Genomic DNA, 23632 nt, shown 5'->3' with positions numbered 1-23632 from the left:
TATAGCAGAACCCATCACTGGATCACACTGTTATAGCATAGCCCATCACTGGATCACACTGTTATAGCAGAGTCCATCACTGGATCACTCTGTTATAGCAGAGCCCATCACTAGATCACAGTGTTATAGCAGAGCCCATCACTGGATCACACTGTTATAGCAGAGCCCATCACTGGATCACACTTTTGTGGTGTCCTGGTACCGTATTGCATCCAGTACCTAGTGTAGAGGTCCCCAAAGTCAGAGTAACTACGTTCAGGTAGGGTTCCTCAGGTGGCACAGTCCCTAGTCGCCTCACCTTAAGTCTAACTTTAATGTTTATAAATGTATATATTAGTAATTATAGCTATATTGTATAGGAATGTATAGTATTTATCTTGTTCGGCGTCGCAGGACCTTCCGTCATGTGACCATGCTAGTAACCTCTATGGTATGTTGCAGGACCTTAGGTGGTCCTTGGGTCACGTGTTACCCACAAATCTCTGTAATGTTGATTGACATCATTATGGACCAATTAGCGTTAGTTCAGCCCCTGCCCATATAAGGGAGCTGCCTCCAATTATCGCTCTCTTGGGTTTCTGCTCTCGTGGATGCCGGACTAACAGGACGGTGCTACACAACTTTCAAAGACATGCTAGGCCTCAAAACCTACGGCCTCAGCAGAACCAGAAATCGTGAGTCTTACTCTAATTCCTGCTAATGCTAGCGTGACTACTGGACCGCAACTAATTCCCCTAAATCCAGTGGAACAGCACTCTAGACTAAAGACTTTTAAAGCTAAAGTCCCAACCATTGTCAATCCCCAAAAGGAAGCTGTATTGATGAGAGACTGTTATGTTGATGAAGTGTACAGAAAATCTTCAGTAAAGTTAACGCTGTTTACAGAAGCTTTCCAGTTGTGGATGTCACGATTCGGCTGGCTGGAGGTGGATCCTCTGTGCCAGAGAGGGATTGGCGTGGACCGTGTTGGTGGACCGGTTCTAAGTTGCTACTGGTATTCACCAGAGCCCGCCGCAAAGCGGGATGGTCTTGCAGCGGCGGTAGCAACCAGGTCGTATCCACCAGCAACGGCTCAACCTCTCTGACTGCTGAAGATAGGCGCGGTACAAGGGAGTAGACAAGAGCAAGGTCGGACGTAGCAGAAGGTCAGGGCAGGCAGCAAGGATCGTAGTCAGGGGCAACAGCAGGAGGTCTGGAACACAGGCTAGGAACACACAAGGCACAATGGCAACAAGATCCGGCGAGGGAGTGCAGGGGAAGTGAGGTATAAGTAGGGAGTGCACAGGTGAACACACTAATTAAGCCTGCTGCGCCAATCAGTGGCGCAGTGGCCCTTTAAATTGCAGAGACCCGGCGCGCGCGCGCGCCCTAAGGAGCGGGGCCGCGCGCGCCGGGACAAGACCGACGGGGAGCGAGTCAGGTACGGGAGCCGGGACGCGCATCGCGAGCGGGCGCCTCCCGCATCGCGAATCGCATCCCGGCTGAGAGAGATATTGCAGCGCACCCGGTCAGCAGGTCTGACCGGGGCGCTGCAAATGCGAGGATGTTGCGAGCGCTCCGGGGAGGAGTGGGGACCCGGAGCGCTCTGCGTAACAGTACCCCCCCCCCCCTTGGGTCTCCCCCTCTTCTTGGAGCCTGAGAACCTGAGGATAAGACTTTTGTCTAGGATGTTGTCCTCAGGTTCCCAGGATCTCTCTTCTGGGCCACAGCCTTCCCAATCCACCCAAAATTTGTTTTTCCCTCTGACCGTCTTGGAGGCCAGAATCTCCTTCACGGAGAAGACGTCAGAAGAACCGGAAACAGGAGTGGGAGAAACAAGTTTGGGAGAGAAGCGGTTAATGATGAGTGGTTTAAGGAGAGAGACATGGAAGGCATTGGGAATACGAAGAGAAGGAGGAAGAAGGAGTTTGTAAGAGACAGGGTTAATCTGGCACAAGACTTTGAAAGGACCAAGATAGCGTGGTCCCAGTTTGTAACTGGGAACACGAAAGCGGACATATTTAGCGGAGAGCCATACCTTGTCTCCGGGAGCAAAAATGGGGGGAGTTCTTCTTTTCTTATCGGCAAATCTTTTCATCCGGGATGAAGCCTGTAAAAGAGAATTTTGGGTCTCTTTCCATATGGTGGAAAGATCACGAGTCACTTCATCCACAGCGGGCAAACCAGAGGGCAAGGGAGTAGGGAGGGAGGGAAGAGGGTGACGGCCGTACACCACGAAAAATGGGGATTTAGCAGAAGATTCGGAGACTCTGAAGTTGTATGAGAATTCGGCCCATGGTAGAAGATCTGCCCAGTCATCCTGGCGGGAGGAAACAAAATGCCGTAAATAGTCACCCAGGACCTGATTAATTCTTTCTACTTGCCCATTGGATTGGGGATGATAAGAAGAAGAGAAGTTTAATTTAATCTTAAGCTGTTTACAGAGGGCCCTCCAGAATTTAGACACAAATTGGACGCCTCTATCCGAGACGATATGCGTGGGCAGACCGTGAAGGCGAAAAATGTGTACAAAAAATTGCTTTGCCAACTGAGGCGCTGAAGGAAGACCAGGAAGAGGAATAAAATGTGCCATCTTGGAAAATCGATCAACGACCACCCAAACAACTGTGTTGCCACGGGATGAGGGCAAGTCTGTAATAAAGTCCATACCAATCTGTGACCAAGGCTGTTCGGGGACAGGCAGAGGATGAAGGAGGCCAGCAGGCTTCTGGCGAGGAGTCTTATCCCGGGCACAGACAGTACAGGCCCGCACAAAATCAACAACATCCGTCTCCAGAGTCGGCCACCAATAAAAACGAGAGATGAGTTGCAAGGATTTTTTGATGCCCGCATGGCCTGCGAGGTGGGAGGAGTGTCCCCATTTGAGAATCCCGAGACGCTGGCGTGGAGAAACGAAGGTCTTCCCTGGAGGAGTTTGCCTGATGGAGGCTGGAGAAGTGGAGATCAGACAGTCAGGAGGAATGATGTGTTGCGGAGAGACCTCTACTTCAGAGGCGTCCGAAGAACGAGAGAGGGCATCGGCCCTAATGTTCTTGTCGGCAGGGCGAAAATGAATTTCAAAGTTAAAACGGGCAAAGAACAACGACCATCTGGCCTGGCGAGGGTTCAGTCGTTGGGCAGACTGGAGATAGGAGAGATTCTTGTGATCAGTGTATATGATAACTGGGAATTTTGAACCCTCCAGCAGATGCCTCCATTCCTCAAGCGCCAATTTAATGGCCAGTAGTTCTCGATCCCCGATGGAGTAGTTTCTCTCCGCCGGAGAGAAGGTCCTAGAAAAAAACCCACAAGTAACAGCATGCCCGGAAGAATTTTTTTGTAGAAGGACAGCTCCAGCTCCCACTAAGGAGGCATCTACCTCCAATAGAAAGGGTTTAGATGGGTCAGGTCTGGAGAGTACGGGAGCAGAAGAAAAGGCAGACTTAAGATGTTTAAATGCGTCTTCCGCTTGGGGAGACCAGGACTTGGGATTGGCATTTTTCTTGGTTAAAGCCACGATAGGAGCCACAATAGTGGAAAAGTGTGGAATAAATTGTCTGTAATAATTGGCGAACCCCAAAAAACGTTGGATAGCACGGAGTCCGGAGGGGCATGGCCAATCTAAGACGGCAGAGAGTTTATCTGGGTCCATTTGTAGTCCCTGGCCAGAGACCAAGTATCCTAGGAAAGGAAGAGATTGACATTCAAAGAGACATTTCTCCATTTTGGCATAAAGTTGATTGTCCCGAAGTCTCTGAAGAACCATGCGGACATGCTGGCGGTGTTCTTCTAAGTTGGCAGAAAAAATCAGAATATCGTCCAGATAAACCACAACACAGGAATATAAGAGATCACGAAAAATTTCATTAACAAAGTCTTGGAAGACGGCAGGGGCGTTGCACAGGCCAAAGGGCATGACCAGATACTCAAAGTGTCCATCTCTGGTGTTAAATGCAGTCTTCCATTCGTCCCCCTCCCTGATGCGGATGAGATTTTAAGCCCCTCTTAAGTCCAGTTTGGTAAAGATGTGAGCACCTTGTAGGCGATCAAAGAGTTCCGAGATAAGAGGTAATGGGTAGCATTTTTTTACCGTGATTTTATTAAGTCCGCGGTAATCAATGCAAGGACGTAGGGAGCCATCTTTTTTGGACACAAAAAAAAAAATCCAGCTCCGGCAGGAGAGGAGGATTTGCGGATAAACCCCTTTTTTAAATTTTCCTGGATGTACTCTGACATGGCAAGAGTCTCTGGAGCAGACAGAGGATAGATTCTGCACCGGGGTGGAGTAGTACCCGGGAGGAGGTCAATGGGACAGTCATAAGGCCTGTGAGGAGGTAAAGTCTCAGCTTGCTTTTTGCAAAAGACGTCAGCATAGTCCATATAAGCCTTAGGAAGACCGGATACAGGGGGAACCACAGGGTCACGGCAGGGAGTACTGGGAACCGGTTTAAGACAGTCCTTGAGACAAGAAGTACCCCAGTTCTTGATTTCTCCTGTGGACCAATCAAGGGTTGGGGAATGGCGTTGAAGCCACGGTAATCCAAGAAGAATTTCAGAAGTGCAGTTGGAGAGGACCAAAAATTCAATTTTCTCGTGATGAGGTCCGATGCACATTAGGAGAGGTTCCGTGCGGTAACGCACGGTACAGTCCAATCTTTCATTGTTAACAGAATTGATGTAGAGGGGTCTGGCGAGACTGGTCACCGGGATGTTGAACCTGTTGATGAGAGAGGCCAAAATAAAATTTCCTGCAGATCCGGAATCCAAGAAGGCCATAGCAGAGAAGGAGGAGGTAGAGGAAGATATCCGCACAGGCACAGTAAGGTGTGGAGAAGCAGAGTAGACATCAAGAACTGTCTCACTTATGTGCGGAGTCAGCGTACGTCTTTCCAGGCGGGGAGGACGGATAGGACAATCCTTCAAGAAGTGTTCGGTACCGGCACAGTACAGGCACAGATTCTCCATGCGGCGTCGTGTCCTCTCTTGTGGTGTCAAGCGAGACCGGTCAACTTGCATAGCCTCCACGGCGGGAGGCACAGGAACGGATTGCAGAGGACCAGAGGAGAGAGGAGCCGGGGAGAGAAACCGCCTCGTGCGAACAAAGTCCATATCCTGGCGGAGCTCCTGACGCCTTTCGGAAAAACGCATGTCAATGCGGGTGGCCAGATGAATAAGTTCATGCAGGTTAGCAGGAATTTCTCGTGCGGCCAGCACATCCTTAATGTTGCTGGATAGGCCTTTTTTAAAGGTCGCGCAGAGGGCCTCATTATTCCAGGATAATTCGGAGGCAAGAGTACGGAATTGGATGGCGTACTCGCCAACAGAAGAATTACCCTGGACCAGGTTCAGCAGGGCAGTCTCAGCAGAAGAGGCTCGGGCAGTTTCCTCAAAGACACTTCGAATCTCCGTGAAGAAGGAGTGTACAGAGGCAGTGACAGGGTCATTGCGGTCCCAGAGCCGTGTGGCCCATGACAGAGCTTTCCCAGACAGAAGGCTGACTACGAAAGCCACCTTAGACCTTTCAGTAGGAAACTGGTCTGACATCATCTCCAAGTGCAGGGAACATTGCTGTTACGCCGAGCGCTCCGGGTCCCCGTTCCTCCCCGGAGCGCTCGCCTCATCCTCGTTGCTGCAGCGCCCCGGTCAGATCCACTGACCGGGTGCGCTGCGGTCCCGCCTCCAGCCGGGATGCGATTCGCGATGCGGGTGGCGCCCGCTCGCGATACGCACCCCGGTCCCCGTACCTGACTCGCTCTCCGTCGGTCCTGTCCCGGCGCGCGCGGCCCCGCTCCCTAGGGCGCGCGCGCGCCGGGTCTCTGCGATTTAAAGGGCCAGTGCACCTATGATGGTGCCTGGCCCAATCTTCCAATTAGCTTAATTAGTTTCCACCTGTGCACTTCCCTATATCACCTCACTTCCCCTGCACTCCCTGGCCGGATCTTGTTGCACTTGTGCCTAGTGAAAGCGTTCCCTTGTTTGTTCCTAGCCCGTGTTCCTGACCTCCTGCCGTTGCCCCTGACTACGATCCTTGCCGCCTGCCCCCGACCTTCTGCTACGTCCGACCTTGCTTCTGCCTACTCCCTTGTACCTCGCCTATCTTCAGCAGTCAGAGAGGTGAGCCGTTGCTAGTGGATACGACCTGGTCACTACCGCCGCAGCAAGACCATCCCGCTTTGCGGCGGGCTCTGGTGAAAACCAGTAGTGACTTAGAACCGGTCCACTAGCACGGTCCTCGCCATCCCTCTCTGGCACAGAGGATCCACCTCCTGCCAGCCGGCATCGTGACAGTAGATCCGGCCATGGATCCCGCTGAAGTTCCTCTGCCAGTTGTCGCCGACCTCACCACGGTGATTGCTCAGCAAGCCCAACAGATTGCCCAGCAAGCCCAACGGATTGCCCAGCGAAATCACCAGCTGGCATACTTGACCACCGTGACACTGCAACTTCAGTCACAGATACAGCAGCTGCTGCCACAGACACAGCAGCTACAACAACCATCTCCTCCGCCGGCTCCTGCAACTCCTCCGCAGCAACCGGCCGCTCCTAACCCCTGCTTGTCCCTGCCGGACAAATTTGATGGGGTCCGCAATGATCCTGCCACAGCCACAGTCCAGTCCTACTTCGCTGAGGTCCGTGGTGTCTTCGAGGAGCCTGCCCGAGCCTCTTCTGCCAAGACTGCCCTGCTGAACCTGGTCCAGGGTGTTTCTTCCGTTGGCGAGTACGCCATTCAGTTCCGTGCTCTTGCTTCCGAGTTGTCCTGCAATAGTGAGATTCTCTGCGCGACCTTTAAAAAAGGCCTATCCAGCAACATTAAAGATGTTCTGGCCGCACGAGAAACTCCTGCTAACCTGCATGAACTCATTCATCTTGCCACTCGCATTGACATGCGTTCTTCCGGATGGCGTCTGGAGCTCCGCCTGGATATGGACTTTGTTCGCACGAGGCGTTTTTTCTCCCCGGCTCCTCTCTCCTCTGGTCCTCTGCAATCCGTTCCTGTGCTTCTCGCCGCGGAGGCTATGCAAGTTGACCGGTCTCGCTTGACACCTCAAGAGAGGACACGACGCCGCATGGAGAATCTTTGCCTGTACTATGCCGGTACCGAACACTTCCTGAAGGATTGTCCTATCCGTCCTCCCCGCCTGGAAAGACGTACGCTGACTCCGCACAAAGGTGACACAGTTCTTGATGTCAACTCTGCTTCTCCACGCCTTACTGTGCCTGTGCGGATATCTGCCTCTACCTTCTCCTTCTCTACTATGGTCTTCTTGGATTCCGGATCTGCAGGAAAAATTTTTTTGGCCTCTCTTATCAACAGGTTCTACGTCCCTGTGACCAGTCTCGCCAGACCCCTCTACATCTATTGTATTAACAATAAAAGATTGGACTGTCTCATGCGTTTCCGCACAGAACCCCTCCTAATGTGCATCGGACCTCATCACGGAAAAATTGACTTTTTTTTCCTCAGGTTCTTTGGCCCCAAGAAGAGGGGGAGACCCAAGGGGGGGGGTACTGTTACGCCAAGCGCTCCGGGTCCCCGTTCCTCCCCGGAGCGCTCGCCTCATCCTCGTTGCTGCAGCGCCCCGGTCAGATCCACTGACCGGGTGCGCTGCGGTCCCGCCTCCAGCCGGGATGCGATTCGCGATGCGGGTGGCGCCCGCTCGCGATACGCACCCCGGTCCCCGTACCTGACTCGCTCTCCGTCGGTCCTGTCCCGGCGCGCGCGGCCCCGCTCCCTAGGGCGCGCGCGCGCCGGGTCTCTGCGATTTAAAGGGCCAGTGCACCTATGATGGTGCCTGGCCCAATCTTCCAATTAGCTTAATTAGTTTCCACCTGTGCACTTCCCTATATCACCTCACTTCCCCTGCACTCCCTGGCCGGATCTTGTTGCACTTGTGCCTAGTGAAAGCGTTCCCTTGTTTGTTCCTAGCCCGTGTTCCTGACCTCCTGCCGTTGCCCCTGACTACGATCCTTGCCGCCTGCCCCCGACCTTCTGCTACGTCCGACCTTGCTTCTGCCTACTCCCTTGTACCTCGCCTATCTTCAGCAGTCAGAGAGGTGAGCCGTTGCTAGTGGATACGACCTGGTCACTACCGCCGCAGCAAGACCATCCCGCTTTGCGGCGGGCTCTGGTGAAAACCAGTAGTGACTTAGAACCGGTCCACTAGCACGGTCCTCGCCATCCCTCTCTGGCACAGAGGATCCACCTCCTGCCAGCCGGCATCGTGACAATTGCGAAAGAAAGCCACGGCAAAACTTAGAGTCCCCATCAAATTTATCCGGCAAGGATAATCGTAGGCCGGAAGCGGCCACTCGCTGCGGAGGAGGTGCAGGAGCTGGCGGAGGAGATTGTTGCTGGAGTTGTGGTAATAGCTGCTGTAGCATCACGGTCAGTTGAGACAGCTGGTGGCCTTGTTGCGCTATCTGTTGCGACTGCTGGGCGACCACCGTGGTGAGGTCGGCGACAACTGGCAGTGGGACTTCAGCGGGATCCATGGCCGGATCTACTGTCACGATTCGGCTGGCTGGAGGTGGATCCTCTGTGCCAGAGAGGGATTGGCGTGGACCGTGTTGGTGGACCGGTTCTAAGTTGCTACTGGTATTCACCAGAGCCCGCCGCAAAGCGGGATGGTCTTGCAGCGGCGGTAGCAACCAGGTCATATCCACCAGCAACGGCTCAACCTCTCTGACTGCTGAAGATAGGCGCGGTACAAGGGAGTAGACAAGAGCAAGGTCGGACGTAGCAGAAGGTCAGGGCAGGCAGCAAGGATCGTAGTCAGGGGCAACGGCAGGAGGTCTGGAACACAGGCTAGGAACACACAAGGAAACGCTTTCACTGGCACAATGGCAACAAGATCCGGCGAGGGAGTGCAAGGGAAGTGAGGTATAAATAGGGAGTGCACAGGTGAACACACTAATTAAGCCTGCTGCGCCAATCAGTGGCGCAGTGGCCCTTTAAATTGCAGAGACCCGGCGCGCGCGCCCTAAGGAGCGGGGCCGCGCGCGCCGGGACAAGACCGACGGGGAGCGAGTCAGGTACGGGAGCCGGGACGCGCATCGCGAGCGGGCGCCTCCCGCATCGCGAATCGCATCCCGGCTGAGAGAGATATTGCAGCGCACCCGGTCAGCAGGTCTGACCGGGGCGCTGCAAATGCGAGGATGTTGCGAGCGCTCCGGGGAGGAGTGGGGACCCGGAGCGCTCGGCGTAACAGTGGACAATCCAATATTACTCACTACCTCAAACCTATTATCATCTACCTCCCTATCGTTCCTGGGAAGGGCGGCGTTAAGAAAAGCTTTATTGAGGAGCCCTCACCCTGGCGTCACGAATAGCAAGGGTTAACAAGCACCCTTTAATACCCGCACAGCTACACTCCCCATACCCTACATCCCCCAAGCTACTACACTTTTATAGCAGAACCCATCACTGGATCACACTGTTACATCAGAGCCTGTCACTGGATCTATCTGTTATAGCAGAGCCCATCACTGGATCACACTGTTATAGCAGAGCCCATCACTGGATCACACTGTTATAGCAGAGCCCATCACTGGATCACACTGTTATAGCAGAGCTCATTACTGGATCACACTTTTATAGCAGAGCCCCTCACTGGATCACACTGTTATAGCAGAGCTCATTACTGGATCACACTTTTATAGCAGAGACCATCACTGGATCACACTGTTACATCAGAGCCTGTCACTGGATCACACTGTTATAGCAGAACCCATCACTGGATCACACTGTTACAGCAGGACCCATCAATGGATCACACTGTTATAGCAGAGCCCACTAATGGATCACACTGTTATAGCAGAGCCCATCACTGGATCACACTGTTATAGCAGAGCCCATCACTGGATGACACTGTTATAGCAGAGCCCATCACTGGATGACACTGTTATAGCAGAGCCCTTCACTGGATGACACTGTTATAGCAGAGCCCATCACTGGATGACACTGTTATAGCAGAGCTCATCACTGGATCACACTGTTATAGCAGAGTCCATCACTGGATCACACTGTTATAGCAGAGCCCATCACTGGATGACACTGTTACATCCAAGCTAATTACTGGATCACACTGTTACAGCAGAGCCCACTAATGGATGACACTGTTATAGCAGAGCCCATCACTGGATGACACTGTTATAGCAGAGCCCATCACTGGATGACACTGTTATAGCAGAGCCCATCACTGGATTACACTGTTATAGCAGAACCCATCACTGGATCACACTGTTCTAGCAGAGATCAAACTGTTACATCCAAGCTAATTACTGGATCACACTGTTACATTAGAACCCATTACTAGATCACAATATTTTAGTCACTGGATGGTAATGTTACAGCAGAACTATTTACTGGATCACACTGTTACATCAGACCCTGTCACTGGATCTCACTGTGACCGCAGAGCCCACTAATGGATCTCACTGTTATAGCAGAGCTCATCACTGGATCACACTGTTACAGCAGAGCCCACTAATGGATAACATTGTTATAGCAGAGCCCATCACTGGATCACACTATTATAGCAGAGCCCATCACTGGATCTCACTGTGACAGCAGAGCTCACTAATGGATAACACTGTTATAGCAGAGCCCATCACTGGATCACACTATTATAGCAGAGCCCATCACTGGATCACACTATTATAGCAGAGCCCATCACTGGATCTCACTGTGACAGCAGAGCCCATCACTGGATCACACTATTATAGCAGAGCCCATCACTGGATCACACTATTATAGCAGAGCCCATCACTGGATCACACTATTATAGCAGAGCCCATCACTGGATCACACTATTATAGCAGAGCCCATCACTGGATCACACTATTATAGCAGAGCCCATCACTGGATCACACTATTATAGCAGAGCCCATCACTGGATCACACAGTTATAGCAGAGCCCATCACTGGATAACACTGTTACAGCAGAGCCCATCACTGGATCACACTGTTATAGCAGAGCCCACTAATGGATCACACTGTTACAGCAGAACCCACTAATGGATAACACTATTATAGCAGAGCCCACTAATGGATAACACTGTTATAGCAGAGCCCATCACTGGATCTCACTGTTATAGCAGAGCCCATCACTGGATCACACTGTTATAGCAGAGCCCATCACTGGATCACACTATTATAGCAGAGCCCATCATTGGATCACACTATTATAGCAGAGCCCATCACTGGATCACACAGTTATAGCAGAGCCCATCACTGGATCACACTGTTACAGCAGAGCCCATCACTGGATCACACAGTTATAGCAGAGCCCATCACTGGATCACACTGTTACAGCAGAGCCCATCACTGGATCACACTGTTACAGCAGAGCCCATCACTGGATCACACTATTATAGCAGAGCCCATCACTGGATCACACAGTTATAGCAGAGCCCATCACTGGATCACACTATTATAGCAGAGCCCATCACTGGATCACACAGATATAGCAGAGCCCATCACTGGATCACACAGTTATAGCAGAGCCCATCACTGGATCACACAGTTACAGCAGAGCCCATCACTGGATCACACTGTCATAGCAGAGCCCACTAATGGATAACACTATTATAGCAGAGCCCATCACTGGATCTCACTGTTATAGCAGAGCCCATCACTGTATCTCACTGTGACAGCAGAGCCCATCACTGGATCACACTATTATAGCAGAGCCCATCACTGGATCACACTGTTACAGCAGAGCCCACTAATGGATAACACTATTATAGCAGAGCCCATCACTGGATCACACTGTTATAGCAGAGCCCATCACTGGATCTCACTGTTATAGCAGAGCCCATCACTGTATCTCACTGTGACAGCAGAACCCATCACTGGATCATACTATTATAGCAGAGCCCATCACTGGATCACACAGTTATAGCAGAGCCCATCACTGGATCTCACTGTGACAGCAGAGCCCATCACTGGATCTCACTGTGACAGCAGAGCCCATCACTGGATCACACTATTATAGAAGAGCCCATCACTGGATCACACTATTATAGCAGAGCCCATCACTGGATCACACTATTATAGCAGAGCCCATCACTGGATCACACTGTTACAGCAGAGCCCATCACTGGATCACACTGTTATAGCAGAGCCCATCACTGGATCACACTATTATAGCAGAGCCCATCACTGGATCACACTATTATAGCAGAGCCCATCACTGGATCACACTATTATAGCAGAGCCCATCACTGGATCACACTATTATAGCAGAGCCCATCACTGGATCTCACTGTGACAGCAGAGCCCATCACTGGATCTCACTGTGACAGCAGAGCCCATCACTGGATCTCACTGTGACAGCAGAGACCATCACTGGATCACACTATTATAGCAGAGACCATCACTGGATCACACTATTATAGCAGAGCCCATCACTGGATCACACTATTATAGCAGAGCCCATCACTGGATCACACTATTCTAGCAGAGCCCATCACTGGATCACACAGTTATGGCAGAGCCCATCACTGGATCACACTGTTACATCAGAGCCTGTCACTGGATCACACTGTTATAGCAGAACCCATCACTGGATCACACTGTTACAGCAGGACCCATCAATGGATCACACTGTTATAGCAGAGCCCACTAATGGATCACACTGTTATAGCAGAGCCCATCACTGGATCACACTGTTATAGCAGAGCCCATCACTGGATGACACTGTTATAGCAGAGCCCATCACTGGATGACACTGTTATAGCAGAGCCCTTCACTGGATGACACTGTTATAGCAGAGCCCATCACTGGATGACACTGTTATAGCAGAGCTCATCACTGGATCACACTGTTATAGCAGAGTCCATCACTGGATCACACTGTTATAGCAGAGCCCATCACTGGATGACACTGTTACATCCAAGCTAATTACTGGATCACACTGTTACAGCAGAGCCCACTAATGGATGACACTGTTATAGCAGAGCCCATCACTGGATGACACTGTTATAGCAGAGCCCATCACTGGATGACACTGTTATAGCAGAGCCCATCACTGGATTACACTGTTATAGCAGAACCCATCACTGGATCACACTGTTCTAGCAGAGATCAAACTGTTACATCCAAGCTAATTACTGGATCACACTGTTACATTAGAACCCATTACTAGATCACAATATTTTAGTCACTGGATGGTAATGTTACAGCAGAACTATTTACTGGATCACACTGTTACATCAGACCCTGTCACTGGATCTCACTGTGACCGCAGAGCCCACTAATGGATCTCACTGTTATAGCAGAGCTCATCACTGGATCACACTGTTACAGCAGAGCCCACTAATGGATAACATTGTTATAGCAGAGCCCATCACTGGATCACACTATTATAGCAGAGCCCATCACTGGATCTCACTGTGACAGCAGAGCTCACTAATGGATAACACTGTTATAGCAGAGCCCATCACTGGATCACACTATTATAGCAGAGCCCATCACTGGATCACACTATTATAGCAGAGCCCATCACTGGATCTCACTGTGACAGCAGAGCCCATCACTGGATCACACTATTATAGCAGAGCCCATCACTGGATCACACTATTATAGCAGAGCCCATCACTGGATCACACTATTATAGCAGAGCCCATCACTGGATCACACTATTATAGCAGAGCCCATCACTGGATCACACTATTATAGCAGAGCCCATCACTGGATCACACTATTATAGCAGAGCCCATCACTGGATCACACAGTTATAGCAGAGCCCATCACTGGATAACACTGTTACAGCAGAGCCCATCACTGGATCACACTGTTATAGCAGAGCCCACTAATGGATCACACTGTTACAGCAGAACCCACTAATGGATAACACTATTATAGCAGAGCCCACTAATGGATAACACTGTTATAGCAGAGCCCATCACTGGATCTCACTGTTATAGCAGAGCCCATCACTGGATCACACTGTTATAGCAGAGCCCATCACTGGATCACACTATTATAGCAGAGCCCATCATTGGATCACACTATTATAGCAGAGCCCATCACTGGATCACACAGTTATAGCAGAGCCCATCACTGGATCACACTGTTACAGCAGAGCCCATCACTGGATCACACAGTTATAGCAGAGCCCATCACTGGATCACACTGTTACAGCAGAGCCCATCACTGGATCACACTGTTACAGCAGAGCCCATCACTGGATCACACTATTATAGCAGAGCCCATCACTGGATCACACAGTTATAGCAGAGCCCATCACTGGATCACACTATTATAGCAGAGCCCATCACTGGATCACACAGATATAGCAGAGCCCATCACTGGATCACACAGTTATAGCAGAGCCCATCACTGGATCACACAGTTACAGCAGAGCCCATCACTGGATCACACTGTCATAGCAGAGCCCACTAATGGATAACACTATTATAGCAGAGCCCATCACTGGATCTCACTGTTATAGCAGAGCCCATCACTGTATCTCACTGTGACAGCAGAGCCCATCACTGGATCACACTATTATAGCAGAGCCCATCACTGGATCACACTGTTACAGCAGAGCCCACTAATGGATAACACTATTATAGCAGAGCCCATCACTGGATCACACTGTTATAGCAGAGCCCATCACTGGATCTCACTGTTATAGCAGAGCCCATCACTGTATCTCACTGTGACAGCAGAACCCATCACTGGATCATACTATTATAGCAGAGCCCATCACTGGATCACACAGTTATAGCAGAGCCCATCACTGGATCTCACTGTGACAGCAGAGCCCATCACTGGATCTCACTGTGACAGCAGAGCCCATCACTGGATCACACTATTATAGAAGAGCCCATCACTGGATCACACTATTATAGCAGAGCCCATCACTGGATCACACTATTATAGCAGAGCCCATCACTGGATCACACTGTTACAGCAGAGCCCATCACTGGATCACACTGTTATAGCAGAGCCCATCACTGGATCACACTATTATAGCAGAGCCCATCACTGGATCACACTATTATAGCAGAGCCCATCACTGGATCACACTATTATAGCAGAGCCCATCACTGGATCACACTATTATAGCAGAGCCCATCACTGGATCTCACTGTGACAGCAGAGCCCATCACTGGATCTCACTGTGACAGCAGAGCCCATCACTGGATCTCACTGTGACAGCAGAGACCATCACTGGATCACACTATTATAGCAGAGACCATCACTGGATCACACTATTATAGCAGAGCCCATCACTGGATCACACTATTATAGCAGAGCCCATCACTGGATCACACTATTCTAGCAGAGCCCATCACTGGATCACACAGTTATGGCAGAGCCCATCACTGGATCACACTGTTACAGCAGAGCCCATCACTGGATCACACTGTTATAGCAGAGCCCACTAATGGATCACACTGTTACAGCAGAACCCACTAATGGATAACACTATTATAGCAGAGCCCACTAATGGATAACACTGTTATAGCAGAGCCCATCACTGGATCTCACTGTTAAAGCAGAGCCCATCACTGGATCACACTGTTATAGCAGAGCCCATCACTGGATCACACTATTATAGCAGAGCCCATCACTGGATCACACTATTATAGCAGAGCCCATCATTGGATCACACTATTATAGCAGAGCCCATCACTGGATCACACTGTTATAGCAGAGCCCATCACTGGATCTCACTGTTATAGCAGAGCCCATCACTGGATCTCACTGTGACAGCAGAGCCTATCACTGGATCACACTGTTATAGTAGAGCCCATCACTGGATCACACAGTTATAGCAGAGCCCATCACTGGATCACACTGTTACAGCAGAGCCCATCACTGGATCACACTGTTACAGCAGAGCCCATCACTGGATCACACTGTTATAGCAGAGCCCACTAATGGATCACACTGTTACAGCAGAACCCACTAATGGATAACACTATTATAGCAGAGCCCACTAATGGATAACACTGTTATAGCAGAGCCAATCACTGGATCTCACTGTTATAGCAGAGCCCATCACTGGATCACACTGTTATAGCAGAGCCCATCACTGTATCTCACTGTGACAGCAGAGCCCATCACTGGATCACACTATTATAGCAGAGCCCATCACTGGATCACACTGTTACAGCAGAGCCCACTAATGGATAACACTATTATAGCAGAGCCCATCACTGGATCACACTGTTATAGCAGAGCCCATCACTGGATCTCACTGTTATAGCAGAGCCCATCACTGTATCTCACTGTGACAGCAGAACCCATCACTGGATCATACTATTATAGCAGAGCCCATCACTGGATCACACAGTTATAGCAGAGCCCATCACTGGATCTCACTGTGACAGCAGAGCCCATCACTGGATCTCACTGTGACAGCAGAGCCCATCACTGGATCACACTATTATAGAAGAGCCCATCACTGGATCACACTATTATAGCAGAGCCCATCACTAGATCACACTATTATAGCAGAGCCCATCACTGGATCACACTGTTACAGCAGAGCCCATCACTGGATCACACTGTTATAGCAGAGCCCATCACTGGATCACACTATTATAGCAGAGCCCATCATTGGATCACACTATTATAGCAGAGCCCATCACTGGATCACACTGTTATAGCAGAGCCCATCACTGGATCTCACTGTTATAGCAGAGCCCATCACTGTATCTCACTGTGACAGCAGAACCCATCACTGGATCATACTATTATAGCAGAGCCCATCACTGGATCACACAGTTATAGCAGAGCCCATCACTGGATCTCACTGTGACAGCAGAGCCCATCACTGGATCTCACTGTGACAGCAGAGCCCATCACTGGATCACACTATTATAGAAGAGCCCATCACTGGATCACACTATTATAGCAGAGCCCATCACTAGATCACACTATTATAGCAGAGCCCATCACTGGATCACACTGTTACAGCAGAGCCCATCACTGGATCACACTGTTATAGCAGAGCCCATCACTGGATCACACTATTATAGCAGAGCCCATCATTGGATCACACTATTATAGCAGAGCCCATCACTGGATCACACTGTTATAGCAGAGCCCATCACTGGATCTCACTGTTATAGCAGAGCCCATCACTGGATCTCACTGTGACAGCAGAGCCTATCACTGGATCACACTGTTATAGTAGAGCCCATCACTGGATCACACAGTTATAGCAGAGCCCATCACTGAATCACACTGTTACAGCAGAGCCCATCACTGGATCACACTGTTACAGCAGAGCCCATCACTGGATCACACTGTTATAGCAGAGCCCACTAATGGATCACACTGTTACAGCAGAACCCACTAATGGATAACACTATTATAGCAGAGCCCACTAATGGATAACACTGTTATAGCAGAGCCCATCACTGGATCTCACTGTTATAGCAGAGCCCATCACTGGATCACACTGTTATAGCAGAGCCCATCACTGGATCACACTATTATAGCAGAGCCCATCACTGGATCACACTATTATAGCAGAGCCCATCATTGGATCACACTATTATAGCAGAGCCCATCACTGGATCACACAGTTATAGCAGAGCCCATCACTGGATCTCACTGTGACAGCAGAGCCCATCACTGGATCTCACTGTGACAGCAGAGCCTATCACTGGATCACACTGTTATAGTAGAGCCCATCACTGGATCACACAGTTATAGCAGAGCCCATCACTGGATCACACTGTTACAGCAGAGCCCATCACTGGATCACACTGTTACAGCAGAGCCCATCACTGGATCACACTGTTATAGCAGAGCCCACTAATGGATCACACTGTTACAGCAGAACCCACTAATGGATAACACTATTATAGCAGAGCCCACTAATGGATAACACTGTTATAGCAGAGCCCATCACTGGATCTCACTGTTATAGCAGAGCCCATCACTGGATCACACTGTTATAGCAGAGCCCATCACTGGATCACACTATTATAGCAGAGCCCATCACTGGATCACACTATTATAGCAGAGCCCATCATTGGATCACACTATTATAGCAGAGCCCATCACTGGATCACACAGTTATAGCAGAGCCCATCACTGGATCACACTGTTACAGCAGAGCCCATCACTGGATCACACTGTTATAGCAGAGCCCATCACTGGATCACACTATTATAGCAGAGCCCATCACTGGATCACACTATTATAGCAGAGCCCATCACTGGATCACACTATTATAGCAGAGCCCATCACTGGATCACACAGTTATAGCAGAGCCCATCACTGGATCACACTATTATAGCAGAGCCCATCACTGGATCACACAGTTATAGCAGAGCCCATCACTGGATCACACAGTTATAGCAGAGCCCATCACTGGATCACACAGTTACAGCAGAGCCCATCACTGGATCACACTGTTATAGCAGAGCCCACTAATGGATAACACTATTATAGCAGAGCCCATCACTGGATCTCACTGTTATAGCAGAGCCCATCACTGTATCTCACTGTGACAGCAGAGCCCATCACTGGATCACACTATTATAGCAGAGCCCATCACTGGATCACACTGTTACAGCAGAGCCCACTAATGGATAACACTATTATAGCAGAGCCCATCACTGGATCACACTGTTACAGCAGAGCCCATCACTGGATCCCACTGTTATAGCAGAGCCCATCACTGTATCTCACTGTGACAGCAGAACCCATCACTGGATCATACTATTATAGCAGAGCCCATCACTGGATCACACAGTTATAGCAGAGCCCATCACTGGATCTCACTGTGACAGCAGAGCCCATCACTGGATCTCACTGTGACAGCAGAGCCCATCACTGGATCACACTGTTATAGCAGAGCCCATCACTGGATCTCACTGTTATAGCAGAGCCCATCACTGTATCTCACTGTGACAGCAGAGCCCATCACTGGATCACACTATTATAGCAGAGCCCATCACTGGATCACACTATTATAGCAGAGCCCATCACTGGATCACACTATTATAGCAGAGCCCATCACTGGATCACACTGTTACAGCAGAGCCCATCACTGGATCACACTGTTATAGCAGAGCCCATCACTGGATCACACTATTATAGCAGAGCCCATCACTGGATCACACTATTATAGCAGAGCCCATCACTGGATCACACTATTATAGCAGAGCCCATCACTGGATCACACAGTTATAGCAGAGCCCATCACTGGATCACACTATTATAGCAGAGCCCATCACTGGATCACACAGTTATAGCAGAGCCCATCACTGGATCACACAGTTATAGCAGAGCCCATCACTGGATCACACAGTTACAGCAGAGCCCATCACTGGATCACACTGTTATAGCAGAGCCCACTAATGGATAACACTATTATAGCAGAGCCCATCACTGGATCTCACTGTTATAGCAGAGCCCATCACTGTATCTCACTGTGACAGCAGAGCCCATCACTGGATCACACTATTATAGCAGAGCCCATCACTGGATCACACTGTTACAGCAGAGCCCACTAATGGATAACACTATTATAGCAGAGCCCATCACTGGATCACACTGTTACAGCAGAGCCCATCACTGGATCCCACTGTTATAGCAGAGCCCATCACTGTATCTCACTGTGACAGCAGAACCCATCACTGGATCATACTATTATAGCAGAGCCCATCACTGGATCACACAGTTATAGCAGAGCCCATCACTGGATCTCACTGTGACAGCAGAGCCCATCACTGGATCTCACTGTGACAGCAGAGCCCATCACTGGATCACACTGTTATAGCAGAGCCCATCACTGGATCTCACTGTTATAGCAGAGCCCATCACTGTATCTCACTGTGACAGCAGAGCCCATCACTGGATCACACTATTATAGCAGAGCCCATCACTGGATCACACTATTATAGCAGAGCCCATCACTGGATCACACTATTATAGCAGAGCCCATCACTGGATCACACTGTTACAGCAGAGCCCATCACTGGATCACACTGTTATAGCAGAGCCCATCACTGGATCACACTATTATAGCAGAGCCCATCACTGGATCACACAGTTATAGCAGAACCCATCACTGGATCACACTGTTATAGCAGAACCCATCACTGGATCACACTGTTATAGCAGAACCCATCACTGGATCACACTGCTATAGCAGAGCCCATCACTGGATCACACTGTTATAGCAGAGCCCATCACTGGATCACACTGTTATAGCAGAGCCCATCACTGGATCACACTATTATAGCAGAGCCCATCAGTGGATCTCACTGTGACTGCAGAGCTCATCACTAGATCACACGACACTAGCCCTAATCGCACATGCATACACTGCACTCTGACGGCCCGGCGCTGCGCTCACTGTAGCACCACAGTCTGGCCACTGGATTGCAGCGCATCAATCTCAGCCCCACTGCATTGCAGCGGTTGCATCCTTCGTCGTGGCCCCGCCCATTCTCTAGGTTCTTCATTTGCATAGCGGCAGCCCTCTCAGCCAATCGGGAGGCCCGGGAGCTGCTGCCTCGGATGAGGACAGGGAGTGGCGATGCGCTTGCGCACTAGCTCCTGCTGCAAGTCCTTTATTGCAGCCCGGGTATAGGGAGATCGGGGGCAGCGCATCCTCATCCGCCTCCTCCTCCTCCTCCTCCTCTGCGCCCTCCGTCCGCTGCACAGTCCTGTGTCCGTCAGCCCCCCGCCCTGCTCCGAGGGGAGAGCCGCCAGCATGTCCTACCAGGGCAAGAAGAACATTCCCCGCATCACGGTGAGTGGGAGGAGGGCAGCGGGATGGAGCAGAGCCCGGGAGCACCAGCCTGGGAGACCAGCAGACACGTCTACCGGGGATGCCAGCCCAGAGCTTTGTCATAGGGGCAGGCGGTGTGTGAGCGGTGCCTGGCAGCGGCTGGGATGTGTACTACAGTGTACAGAGGATGTATAGTGTATACAGTGTATAGATGGTGTGGGGTATATACAGTGTATAGATGGTGTGGGGTATATACAGTGTACAGAGGATGTAGAGTGTATACAGTGTACAGAGGATGTATAGTGTATAGATGGTGTGGGGTATATACAGTGTACAGAGGATGTAGAGTGTATACAGTGTACAGAGGATGTATAGTGTATACAGATGGTGTGGGGTATATACAGTGTACAGAGGATCTATAGTGTATAGATGGTGTGGGGTATATACAGTGTACAGAGGATGTAGAGTGTATACAGTGTACAGAGGATGTATAGTGTATACAGTGTACAGAGGATGTAGAGTGTATACAGTGTACAGAGGATGTAGAGTATATACAGTGTACAGAGGATGTAGAGTATATACAGTGTACAGAGGATGTATAGTGTATACAGTGTACAGAGGATGTATAGTGTATACAGATGGTGTGGGGTATATACAGTGTACAGAGGATGTATAGTGTATAGATGGTGTGGGGTATATACAGTGTACAGAGGATGTAGAGTGTATACAGTGTACAGAGGATGTAGAGTGTATACAATGTACAGAGGATGTAGAGTGTATACAGTGTACAGAGGATGTAGAGTGTATACAATGTACAGAGGATGTAGAGTGTATACAGTGTACAGAGGATGTAGAGTGTATACAGTGTACAGAGGATGTAGAGTGTATACAGTGTACAGAGGATGTAGAGTGTATACAGTGTACAGAGGATGTAGAGTGTATACAGTGTACAGAGGATGTAGAGTATATACAGTGTACAGAGGATGTATAGTATATACAGTGTACAGAGGATGTAGAGTGTGTACAGTGTACAGAGGATGTAGAGTGTATACAGTGTACAGAGGATGTAGAGTGTGTACAGTGTACAGAGGATGTAGAGTGTGTACAGTGTACAGAGGATGTAGAGTATATACAGTGTACAGAGGATGTATAGTATATATAGTGTACAGAGGATGAATAGTGTATACAGTGTACAGAGGATGAATAGTGTATACAGTGTACAGAGGATGTAGAGTGTATACAGTGTACAGAGGATGTATAGTGTATACAGTGTACAGAGGATGTATAGTGTATACAGTGTACAGAGGATGCATAGTGTATACAGTGTACAGAGGGTGTATAGTGTATATACAGTGTACAGAGGATGTATAGTGTATACAGAGGATGTAGAGTGTATACAGTGTACAGAGGATGTATAGTGTATACAGTGTACAGAGGATGCATAGTGTATACAGTGTACAGAGGGTGTATAGTGTATATACAGTGTACAGAGGATGTATAGTGTATACAGAGGATGTATAGTGTATACAGTGTACAGAGGATGTATAGTGTATACAGTGTACAGAGGATGTAGAGTGTATACAGTGTACAGAGGATGTAGAGTGTATACAGTGTACAGAGGATGTAGAGTGTATACAGTGTACAGAGGATGTAGAGTGTATACAGTGTACAGAGGATGTAGAGTGTATACAATGTACAGAGGATGTAGAGTGTATACAGTGTACAGAGGATGAATAGTGTATACAGTGTACAGAGGATGTAGAGTGTATACAGTGTACAGAGGATGTAGAGTGTATACAGTGTACAGAGGATGTAGAGTGTATACAGTGTACAGAGGATGAATAGTGTATACAGTGTACAGAGGATGAATAGTGTATACAGTGTACAGAGGATGAATAGTGTATACAGTGTACAGAGGATGTAGAGTGTATACAGTGTACAGAGGATGTAGAGTGTATACAGTGTACAGAGGATGCATAGTGTATACAGTGTACAGAGGATGTATAGTGTATACAGTGTACAGAGGATGTATAGTGTATACAGTGTATAGATGGTGCAGGGTATATACAGTGTATAGAAGATATGGGGTATATACAATGTATATGGATGGGGTATATACGGTGTATAGAGGCTAGGGGGTATACACAGTGCATAGAGGATGTGGAATATATAAAGTGTGTAGAGGATGCAGTGTATATACAGAGTATAGGTGGTGTGGGGTATATACAGTGTGTAGAGGATGCAGAGTATATACAGTGTATGGAAGATGAAGGCATATACAGCGTATTATCTACAGAGGATGGGAGGTATATACATTGTATAGAAGATATGGGGCATATAGAATGTATGATACATGTATAATCTACAGTGGTTGTGGGGTATATACAATGTTTGGACTATGGGAGGATGCAGGATGGATACAGTGTATCAGCTATACAGTCATGGCCGTAAATGTTGGCACCCCTGAAATCTTTCAAGAAAATGAAGTATTTGCCACATAAAAGGATTGCAGTAACACATGTTTTGCTATACACATGTTTATTCCCTTTGTGTTTATTGGAACTAAACCAAAAAAGGGAGGTAAAATAGCAAATTGGACATAATGTCACCAAACTCCAAAAATGGGCTGGACAAAATTATTGGCACCCTTTCAAAATTGTGTAAAAATAAAATAGTTTCAAGCATGTGATGCTCCTTTAAACGCACCTGGGGCAAGTTACAGGTGTTGGCAATGTAAAAATCCCAACTGAAAGCAGATAAAAAGGAGAGAAGTTCACTTAGTCTTTGCATTGTGTGTCTGTGTGTGCCACACTAAGCATGGACAACAGAAAGAGGAGAAGAGAACTGTCTGAGGACTTGAGAACCAAAATTGTGGAAAAATATCAACAATCTCAAGGTTATAAGTCCATCTCCAGAGATCTAGATTTACCTTTGTCCAC

At 49.1% G+C, this 23632-nt stretch overlaps 1 protein-coding gene across 2 annotated transcripts in view; it reads left to right on the top strand.

Annotated features, from left to right (window-relative positions):
• The window catches only part of DPYSL2 (dihydropyrimidinase like 2), a 127340-nt gene that overhangs the window by 51046 nt on the left and 52662 nt on the right, over nt 1–23632 (top strand). The window contains exon 1 of one of the 2 annotated variants that reach the window (XM_056571133.1): nt 20528–20714. The exons of the other annotated variant lie outside the window; for it this stretch is intronic. Coding sequence (XP_056427108.1) covers nt 20676–20714 — 39 coding nt within the window. The 5' untranslated portion in view covers nt 20528–20675. Of the gene's footprint in view, nt 1–20527; nt 20715–23632 lie in introns of those variants that run through there. 2 annotated transcript variants of the gene reach the window in all.

The sequence above is a fragment of the Hyla sarda genome, chromosome 4 (genome assembly GCF_029499605.1).
Source record: "Hyla sarda isolate aHylSar1 chromosome 4, aHylSar1.hap1, whole genome shotgun sequence".
NCBI classification, from domain to species: domain Eukaryota; kingdom Metazoa; phylum Chordata; class Amphibia; order Anura; family Hylidae; genus Hyla; species Hyla sarda.
This window is presented reverse-complemented; position numbering and strand designations above follow the sequence as displayed.